The sequence below is a fragment of the Triticum dicoccoides genome, chromosome 7A (genome assembly GCF_002162155.2).
Source record: "Triticum dicoccoides isolate Atlit2015 ecotype Zavitan chromosome 7A, WEW_v2.0, whole genome shotgun sequence".
NCBI lineage: Eukaryota > Viridiplantae > Streptophyta > Magnoliopsida > Poales > Poaceae > Triticum > Triticum dicoccoides.
The window spans coordinates 593,611,718-593,622,378 of record NC_041392.1 but is presented as its reverse complement, the minus strand read 5'-3'; the positions used below and the strand labels follow the sequence as shown (position 1 = coordinate 593,622,378).

Genomic DNA, 10,661 nt, shown 5'->3' with positions numbered 1-10,661 from the left:
CACACACAGAATTTTTTGTAAAAAGGAAAAAAAACTAAAGCACGGCTGCTTGTCAACTAAAATTATCATCCTCACATCACTAAACTCATAAAAAAATAGTGGACTTGCCAAGCGTACGTACTTGGCAATCAACTATTTATTAGATTCCAATTTAAGCATAAAGTTGCCATACTTGTCAACTAAAATTGTCATCCTCATATCACTAAACTTGTCATAAAAAATCGTTCGATTTGCCAAGTGTAGGTACTTGACAACAGCTACTTATTAGATTCCAATTTTTAATCATGAGTGTACATTGCCTTTTCATGTAGGATGGAGACATGGAGTACAACTAGTCATGTTTGTTGATTAGAGTATCTAGGTAGATCTGGACAAAAACAAACTTGTGTTAAGAACACTACAGCCAAGTACATGTATAAATAACCTTGCTAATCGCTAATCACATGGACAAAGCTAGAACGAGCAGATCTAAGCAGGGCAGTCAACTCCGCTCCATCGTCAGCATGGAAATGGCGCAGGCAGCACGAGACCTGTTCATTCCCACCGGCACCAGCGTACCGCTCCTTCTGCTCGTCGCCGGCCTCACCGCCGTCCTGTACGCCGTGACCCGGCAGAGGAGCGGCGAGCTACGCCTCCCGCCTAGCCCATTCGGCCTGCCCATCCTCGGCCACCTCTACCTCCTCGTGCCGCTGCCGCACCAGGCGCTGCACCGCCTGGCCGAGCGCCACGGCCCGCTCCTCTACCTCCGTCTCGGCTCCATGCCCTGCATCGCCGCCTGCTCCCCGGACGCCGCCCGCGAGGTGCTCAAGACCCACGAGGCCGCGTTCCTGGACCGCCCCAAGCCGACGGCGGTGCACCGCCTCACCTACGGCGGCCAGGACTTCTCCTTCTCCGCGTACGGGCCCTTCTGGCGCTTCATGAAGAAGGCCTGCGTACGCGAGCTCCTCGCGGGCCGCACCCTCGACCGCCTCAGCCACGTCCGCCGCGAGGAGGTGTCGCGCCTCGTGGTCTCCCTGGGGCAGAGCGCCGCCGAGGGCAAGACCGTGGACGTGGACGCCGCGCTCATGGGCCTGACCGGCGACATCGTCTCGCGGATGGTGATGAGCCGGCGGTGGACCGGCGACGACAACGACACCGAGGAGATGCGGAGCGTGGTCGCCGAGACGGCCGAGCTCACGGGCACGTTCAACCTGCAGGACTACATCGGCGCGTTCAAGAACTGGGACGTGCAGGGCCTCGGCAAGCGCATCGACGCCGTGCACCGCAAGTTCGACATCATGATGGAGAGGATACTCACGGCAAGGGACGCCAAGCGGCGGCAGCAACGGGAGACCGCCGACTCCGACGACGGTGGCGAGGGGGAGCGTAAGGACATTCTTGATATCCTGTTCGACATGCACGAAGACGACGCCGCCGAGATGCAGCTCACCAGAGACAACATCAAGGCTTTCATGCTGGTACACGATGGATTGCCCGATCTGTTCACAAACGATGCGATCAAATCGATGCAGTGCTTAACATAAATCTCTTCAATTGGTGCAGGACATCTTCGCGGCGGGGACGGACACGACGACGATCACGGTGGAGTGGGCGCTGTCGGAGCTGATCAACAACCCGGACGTTCTCCGGAAGGCCCAGGACGAGATGGACGCGGTGGTCGGCAAGGACCGGCTCGCCGACGAGTCGGACATCCCAAACCTGCCGTACCTGCAGGCCGTGACCAAGGAGACGCTGCGGCTACACCCGACGGGCCCGCTGGTGGTGCGGCGGTCCCTGGAGCAGTGCAAGGTGAGCGGGTACGACGTGCCGGCCGGCGCGACGGTGTTCGTGAACGTGTGGGCCATCGGGCGCGACCCGTCGTGCTGGCCGGAGCCGCTGGAGTTCCGACCGGAGAGGTTCCTGGAGGGGGGCACGAACGCCGGGACGGACGTGCGCGGGCAGCACTTCCACATGCTGCCGTTCGGGTCCGGGCGGCGGATCTGCCCCGGCGCGTCGCTGGCCATGCTGGTGGTGCAGGCGGCGCTGGCCGCCATGGTGCAGTGCTTCGAGTGGCGGCCCGCGGGCGGCGCGGACAAGGTGGACATGGAGGAGGGGCCCGGGCTGACGCTGCCGCGGAAGCACCCGCTCGTCTGCGCCGTCGCGCCACGGCTCCACCCGCTGAGGAGCTGCCGCGGCGCGTCCCCGGTGGTTAAAAAGTCAGAGCTGGAAAAAAATACGAGTTTTTTTCCTGAATGCTGTACGGTGTCAGTTTGTTTGTCGATTTAAGGTTTTGTATTACTACAGTAGCTGGAGTACGAATCTCGCATGTGTCACTTCACTAATTTGTTTGAATAATAAGACAACTACTTCTCCCATATTAATTGTTGGTGTTTTAGGGATCTTCGGCGATCAGCAATTTTTTTTCCAGCTAGCGGATACGAATGCGGGAGGCCGTCATCCAAGATTCAACGATATTCTATATATGTCCGTCAGTAAATTCAAATTCGTATACTTCGATTCAAATAGCGTGCCGGATCACACCAGTGTCAGATCGCATACCCGATCACAACCAAAAAGAGGCAAATATGCTTAGTTTTTACATGCCAGAATTCAAAATTGAGTATATTGATTCATTAGAAAACATTAGATAGACTTGGATTTGTCCTGACTTCTTTTGTATTCTTATATTGGTCATTGTATTTACATGCCAGAATTCAAAATTGAGTATATTGATTCATTAGAAAACATTAGATAGACTTGGATTTGTCCAAATTGGTCATTGTATTCCTATATATATATGCCCACGAAGCTCAATCAATAAACATCGATTCCACCAATCCCCCCCTCTCTCTTTTAACATGGTATCAGCCTAACTGATCCAAACCGTAGTCGTCGCCTGTCGCTTCAGTCCCTTGCGCCGCCCCCGGGGCAGTTGGCTGCCATGACCGCCGCCGGGGGTCGCGCTGCCCGTACCTATGGTTCTTCTGCCGATCGTGGTGACCTGCTGCCCTAAAGAGTCTTTTTCCCGATCTCTTGATCTAGGTTTTCTCTCTTTCGTCGGTCGCTTTGATCGGTGTTTACTTTTTGGTTTTCCAATCTAAGATCGGTTTGTGTCGCCCGCCAACGTCGTTGACCCCCGCGCCTCTACTCCGCCATCGACGTCATCTCTACACCAGCCGCTTCATCATCACCCGCACGGCCAGGATGGACACGCCACCCAAGGGGTGCCTTCGTGCGTCACTGCCGACCGCTCGTCCGCGCGGTCTCCATTGCCGGTCCGTCTTTGTCGTCATCGTCCGGGACATCACCGACAACATCGTCATCGACTCTGATCTGTGCGCCGTCCCCGCCATGGCGCATATAGCACCGCCGTCAGTCTGATCAACCTCCCTTTCATCAGTTCGGACTTTTGGGTGAACTGGTTAAGTGCATAAACTTACAACCAAGAGGTGCAGGGTTTAAAACCCAGTAAAACGCAATAAATAATTGCGGCTTGCCCCCGCTTCCACTGCCCATGTCATATAGCTCCAAAGGAGTATAGACATGAGGGGGAGTGTTGGAGTATAATGTCCAACCCTCTCCCATAGATCGGTCTGATGGTAGAGTTGGCTGGTGCATGAATCTAGTATGGTATCCAAGCTAAGAGGTCTTGAGTTCAAGACCCTGCCAACGCAGTATTATAAAAAAACGATTCTGTGGCCTCCATCGAACCCACGTCTAAGGACAAAAATAGCCTACATGTGGGGGGGTGTTGAAATATATTGCCCACCACCCTCCATCAGTTCGACTTTTGGATGAGTTGGCTGGTGCATGAATTCAATACAAAAGAACATCAGTTCGGCAGTCCGTGCATTTCTGCCCTGCCGGATCAGCAATCCCATTCGTGTCTCCCCGATCAAGGTGGTGTCGTCGCCGCCGCGTAGGCAGCCTTTGCCTCCGCCTCCGTCTTCGCCTCCACGTTCGCGTACGCCTCGCTGCGTCCTCATTCATAGTCCCCATCAACTAATCTTTTTTCCGCTGCAACATCTTGTAGCGGATGGATTGCACGATGATTCTTGTGTCAGCATCCAAAGAGTCCACATTCAAAGTCAACATCCTGGCCTCCTTCGCATTGGCGGCGATCTTCACCCTCTTTTCCTTGAGCGCGGCCTTCCTCTCTTCAATCATGGTCCTCCTCTCTTCGAGCTTGAGCTTCTTGTCCGTCGCCTCCATTAATAGTTTGAACCTCTCCACCTTCTCCTCCTCCTTGATGTCTGAGTGCTTCACACATGTGTCCTCCTTTTTCGCTAAGATGTCCTCGAACCTCTCGTCAGCTTGGCCGCCGCACCATCTCGCTTCGCCCTCTCCTCCTCCCACTTCTTCCCCCGTAAATTTTTTCTAACCATCTTCAGCGGTTCTTGTGTTGGGTCAATAGGGTCACCGGTTTCTTCCTCATTGACTTGCGCGGCGGTCTTGGCTATGAAAAGGTTCCACTTCGGTTGCCCATTCAACTTCAACCAACAATGCATGACGGTGAAGGACTTCTTCTCCAACTTCTTATACACCACACAAACACGAGTAGGGTACAAAGTGATACATTGTCGACAATGCATATTTGTCTAGTATCAACAAAACAATACATGTCCGGCTAGTGATCAACAAAGCTATGCATATCCGACTAGTGATCAACTTGCTTGGTGATTTGTGCACTGTTAGCCGCCTAGGCCATCGTGCGATGAGATGCTTCAAGTTCCCACAATACTTTGACATGGCCTCTTGGATGATGTACCATCAATGCTTGAGGAACTTGCTGAGGAAATATGCCCTAGAGGCAATAATAAAGTTATTATTTATTTCCTTATATCATGATAAATGTTTATTATTCATGCTAGAATTGTATTAACTAGAAACATAATACATGTGTGAATACATAGACAAACAGAGTGTCACTAGTATGCCTCTACTAGACTAGCTCGTTAATCAAAGATGGTTATGTTTCCTAACCATAGACAAAGGAGTTGTTATTTGATTAACGAGGTCACATCATTAGTTGAATGATCTGATTGACATGACCCATTCCATTAGCTTAGCACCCGATCGTTTAGTATGTTGCTATTGCTTTTCTTCATGACTTATACATGTTCCTATGACTATGAGATTATGCAACTCCCGTTTACCGGAGGAACACTTTGGGTGCTACCAAACGTCACAACGGAACTGGGTGATTATAAAGGAGCATTACAGGTGTCTCCAAAGGTAGATGTTGGGTTGGCATATTTCGAGATTAGGATTTGTCACTCCGATTGTCGGAAAGGTATCTCTAGGCCCACTCGGTAATGCACATCACATAAGCCTTGCAAGCATTGCAACTAATGAGTTAGTTGCGAGATGATGTATTACAGAACGAGTAAAGAGACTTGCCAGTAACGATATTGAACTAGGTATTGGATACCGACGATCGAATCTCGGGCAAGTAACCTACCGATGACAAAGGGAACAACGTATGTTGTTATGCGGTCTGACCGATGAAGATCTTCGTAGAATATGTAGGAGCCAATATGGGCATCCAGGTCCCGCTATTGGTTATTGACCGGAGATGTGTCTCGGTCATGTCTACATCGTTCTCGAACCCGTAGGGTCCGCACGCTTAAGGTTACGATGACAGTGATATTATGAGTTTATGCATTTTGATGTACCGAAGGTTGTTCGGAGTCCCGGATGTGATCACGGACATGACGAGGAGTTTCGAAATGGTCGAGACATAAAGATTGATATATTGGAAGCCTATATTTGGATATCGGAAGTGTTCCGGGTGAAATCGGGATTTTCTCGGATTACCGGGAGGTTACCGGAACCCCCCCGGGAGCCATATGGGCCTTATTGGGCTTTAGTGGAAAAGTGAAAGGGGCTGCCCATGGTGGGCTGCGCGCCTCCCCCCTCCCCTAGTCCAACTAGGACTAGGAGAGGTGGCCGGCCACCTCTCTCTCTCTCTTTCCCCCTTGGGAATCCTATTTGGAATAGGATTGGGGGGGGGGGGGGAGTCCTACTCCCGGTAGGAGTAGGACTCCTCCTGCGCCTCCATAGGGCTGGCCGCACCCCTCCCCCTTGGCTCCTTTATATACGGAGGCAGGGGGCACCTCTAGACACACAAGTTGATCCACGTGATCTATTCCTTAGCCGTGTGCGGTGCCCCCTGCCACCATATTCCTCGATAATACTGTAGCCGAGTTTAGGCGAAGCCCTGCTGCTGTAGTTCATCAAGATCGTCACCACGCCGTCGTGCTGACGGAACTCTTCCCCGACACTTTGCTGGATCGGAGTCCGGGGATCGTCATCGAGCTGAACATGTGCTCGAACTCGGAGGTGCCGTAGTTTCGGTGCTTGATTGGTTGGATCGTGAAGACGTACGACTACTTCCTCTACGTCGTGTCAGCGCTTCCCCAGTCGGTCTACGTTGGGTACGTAGACTACACTCTCCCCTCTAGTTGCTATGCATCACATGATCTTGCGTGTGCGTAGGAAATTTTTTGAAATTACTATGAAACCCAACAGTGGCATCCAAGCCTAGGTTATTTATGTTGATGTAATATGCACGAGTAGAACACAAGTGAGTTGTGGGCGATATAAGTGATACTGCCTACCAGCATGTCATACTTTGGTTCGGTGGCATTGTTGGACGAGACGACCCGGACCAACCTTACGCGTACGCTTACGCGAGACCGGTTCCCCCGACGTGCTTTGCACACAGGTGGCTTGCGGGCGACTGTCTCTCCAACTTTAGTTGAACCAAGTATGGCTACGCCCGGTCCTTGCGAAGGTTAAAACGGAGTCTATTTGACAAACTATCATTGTGGTTTTGATGCGTAGGTGAGATTGGTTCTTGCTTAAGCCCATAGCAGCCACGTAAAACTTGCAACAACAAAGTAGAGGACGTCTAACTTGTTTTTGCAGGGCATGTTGTGATGTGATATGGTCAAAGCATGATGCTAAATTTTATTGTATGAGATGATCATGTTTTGTAACCGAGTTATCGGCAACTGGCAGGAGCCATATGGTTATCGCTTTATTGTATGCAATGCAATCGCGATGTAATGCTTTACTTTATTACTAAGCGGTAGTGATAGTCGTGGAAGCATAAGATTGGCGAGACGACAACGATGCTACGGTGGAGATCAAGGTGTCGCGCCGGTGACGATGGTGATCACGACGGTGCTTCGGAGATGGAGATCATAAGCACAAGATGATGATAGCCATATCATATCACTTATATTGATTGCATGTGATGTTTATCTTTTTATGCATCTTATCTTGCTTTGATTGACGGTAGCATTATAAGATGATCTCTCACTAAATTGTCAAGAAGTGTTCTCCCTGAGTATGCACCGTTGCCAAAGTTCGTCGTGCCCAGACACCACGTGATGATCGGGTGTGATAAGCTCTACGTCCATCTACAACGGGTGCAAGCCAGTTTTGCACACGCAGAATACTCAGGTTAAACTTGATGAGCCTAGCATATGCAGATATGGCCTCGGAACACGGAGACCGAAAGGTCGAGCGTGAATCATATAGTAGATATGATCAACATAACGATGTTCACCATTGAAAACTACTCCATCTCACGTGATGATCGGTTATGGTTTAGTTGATTTGGATCACGGAATCACTTAGAAGATTAGAGGGATGTCTATCTAAGTGGGAGTTCTTAAGTAATATGATTAATTGAACTTAAATTTATCATGAACTTAGTCCCTGATAGTATCTTGCTTGTTTATGTTGATTGTAGATAGATGGCTCGTGCTGTTGTTCCGTTGAATTTTAATGCGTTCCTTGAGAAAGCAAAGTTGAAAGATGATGGTAGCAATTACACGGACTGGGTCCGTAACTTGAGGATTATCCTCATTGCTGCACAGAAGAATTACGTCATGGAAGCACCGCTGGGTGCCAGGCCTGCTGCTGGAGCAACACCAGATGTTATGAACATCTGGCAGAGCAAAGCTGATGACTACTCGATAGTTCAGTGTGCCATGCTTTACAGCTTAGAATCGGGACTTCAACGATGTTTTGAACGTCATGGAGCATATGAGATGTTCCAGGAGTTGAAGTTAATATTTCAAGCAAATGCCCGAATTGAGAGATATGAAGTCTCTAATAAGTTCTATAGCTGCAAGATGGAGGAGAACAGTTCTGTCACTGAGCATATACTCAAAATGTCTGGGTATAATAATCACTTGATTCAATTGGGAGTTAATCTTCCGGATGATTGCGTCATTGACAGAATTCTCCAATCACTGCCACCAAGCTACAAGAGCTTCATGATGAACTATAATATGCAAGGGATGAACAAGACTATTCCCGAGCTCTTCACAATGCTGAAAGCTGCGGAGGTAGAAATCAAGAAGGAGCATAAAGTGTTGATGGTTAACAAAACCACTAGTTTCAAGAAAAAGGGCAAAGGGAAGAAGAAGGGTAACTTCAAGAAGAACAGCAAGCAAGTTGCTGCTCAGGAGAAGAAACCCAAGTCTGGACCTAAGCCTGAAACTGAGTGCTTCTACTGCAAGCAGACTGGTCACTGGAAGCGGAACTGCCCCAAGTATTTGGCGGATAAGAAGGATGGCAAGGTGAACAAAGGTATATGTGATATACACGTTGTACCTTACTAGAGCATGCAGTAGCACCTGGGTATTTGATACTGGTTTTTTTGCTAATATTTGCAACTCGAAATAGGGACTACAGAATAAGCGGGCACTGGCAAAGGACGAGGTGACGATGCGCGTGGGAAACGGTTCCAAAGTCGATGTGATCGCGGTCAGCACGCTACCTCTACATCTACCTTCGGGATTAATATTAGACCTAAATAATTGTTATTTGGTGCCAGCGTTGAGCATGAACATTATATCTGGATCTTGTTTAATGCGAGACGGTTATTCATTTAAATCAGAGAATAATGGTTGTTCTATTTATATGAGTAATATCTTTTATGGTCATGCACCCTTGAAGAGTGGTCTATTCTTATTGAATCTCGATAGTAGTAATACACATATTCATAATGTTGAAGCCAAAAGATGCAGAGTTGATAATGAAAGTGCAACTTATTTGTGGCACTGTCGTTTAGGTCATATCGGTGTAAAGCACATGAAGAAACTCCATACTGATGGACTTTTGGAACCACTTGATTATGAATCACTTGGTACTTGCGAACCGTGCCTCATAGGCAAGATGACTAAAACACCGTTCTCCGGTACTATGGGGAGAGCAACAGATTTGTTGGAAATCATACATACCGATGTATGTGGTCCGTTGAATATTGAGGCTCGTGGCGGATATCGTTATTTTCTCACCTTCACAGATGATTTAAGCAGATATGGGTATATCTACTTAATGAAACATAAGTCTGAAACATTTGAAAAGTTCAAAGAATTTCAGAGTGAAGTTGAAAATCATCGTAACAAGAAAATAAAGTTTCTGCGATCTGATCATGGAGGAGAATATTTGAGTTACGAGTTTGGTGTACATTTGAAAAATTGTGGAATAGTTTCGCAACTCACGCCACCCGGAACACCACAGCGTAATGGTGTGTCCGAACGTCGTAATCGTACTTTACTGGATATGGTGCGATCTATGATGTCTCTTACTGATTTACCGCTATCGTTTTGGGGATACGCTCTAGAGACGGCCGCATTCATGATAAATAGGGCACCATCAAAATTCATTGAGACGACGCCTTATGAACTGTGGTTTGGCAAGAAACCAAAGTTGTCGCTTCTTAAAGTTTGGTGCTGCGATGCTTATGTGAAAAAGCTTCAACCTGATAAGCTCGAACCCAAATCGGAGAAATGTGTCTTCATAGGATACCCAAAGGAGACTGTTGGGTACACCTTCTATCACAAATCCGAAGGCAAGACATTCGTTCCTAAGAATGAATCCTTTCTAGAGAAGGAGTTTCTCTCGAAAGAAGTGAGTGGGAGGAAAGTAGAACTTGACGAGGTAACTATACCTGCTCCCTTACTGGAAAGTAGTACATCACAGAAAACTATTTCAGTGACACCTACACCAGTTAGTGAGGAAGCCAATGATAATGATCATGAAACTTCAGATCAAGATACTACTGAACCTCATAGATCAACCAGAGTAAGATCCGCACCAGAGTGGTACGGTAATCCTGTTCTGGAAGTCATGCTACTAGATCATGATGAACCTACGAACTATGAAGAAGCGATGGTGAGCCCAGATTCCGCAAAGTGTCTTGAAGCCATGAAATCTGAGATGGGATCCATGTATGAGAACAAAGTATGGACTTTGGTTGACTTGCCCGATGATCGGCAAGCAATTGAGAATAAATGGATCTTTAAGAAGAAGACTGACGCTGACGGTAATGTTACTGTCTACAAAGCTCGACTTGTCACAAAAGGTTTTCGGCAAGTTCAAGGGATTGACTACGATGAGACCTTCTCACCCGTAGCGATGCTTAAGTCCGTCCGAATCATGTTAGTGATTGCCGCATTTTATGATTATGAAATTTGGCAGATGGATGTCAAAACTGCATTCCTGAATGGATTTCTGGAAGAAGAGTTGTATATGATGCAACCGGAAGGTTTTGTCGATCCAAAGGGAGCTAACAAAGTGTGCAAGCTCCAGCGATCCATTTATGGACTGGTGCAAGCCTCTCGGAGTTGGAATAAACGTTTTGATAGTGTGATCAAAGC

At 48.4% G+C, this 10,661-nt stretch overlaps 1 protein-coding gene across 1 annotated transcript; it reads left to right on the top strand.

Moving 5' to 3' along the window:
- Nucleotides 1–478: 478 nt before the first annotated feature.
- Nucleotides 479–2,307, top strand: LOC119332204 (cytochrome P450 93A3-like). Its single transcript, XM_037605383.1, has 2 exons — nt 479–1,457; nt 1,543–2,307. Exons 1-2 carry the CDS (start codon nt 504–506, stop codon nt 2,263–2,265), a joined length of 1,677 nt encoding a protein of 558 aa, XP_037461280.1. The 5' UTR covers nt 479–503; the 3' UTR covers nt 2,266–2,307.
- Nucleotides 2,308–10,661: the final 8,354 nt, after the last annotated feature.

Coding starts and splice junctions, on each gene's coding strand:
- LOC119332204 (XM_037605383.1), top strand. CDS start 504: ATGGAAATGGCGCAGGCAGCACGAGACCTGTTCATTCCCACCGGCACC. Junction 1,458..1,542: donor ACATCAAGGCTTTCATGCTG/GTACACGATGGA, acceptor CAATTGGTGCAG/GACATCTTCGCGGCGGGGAC.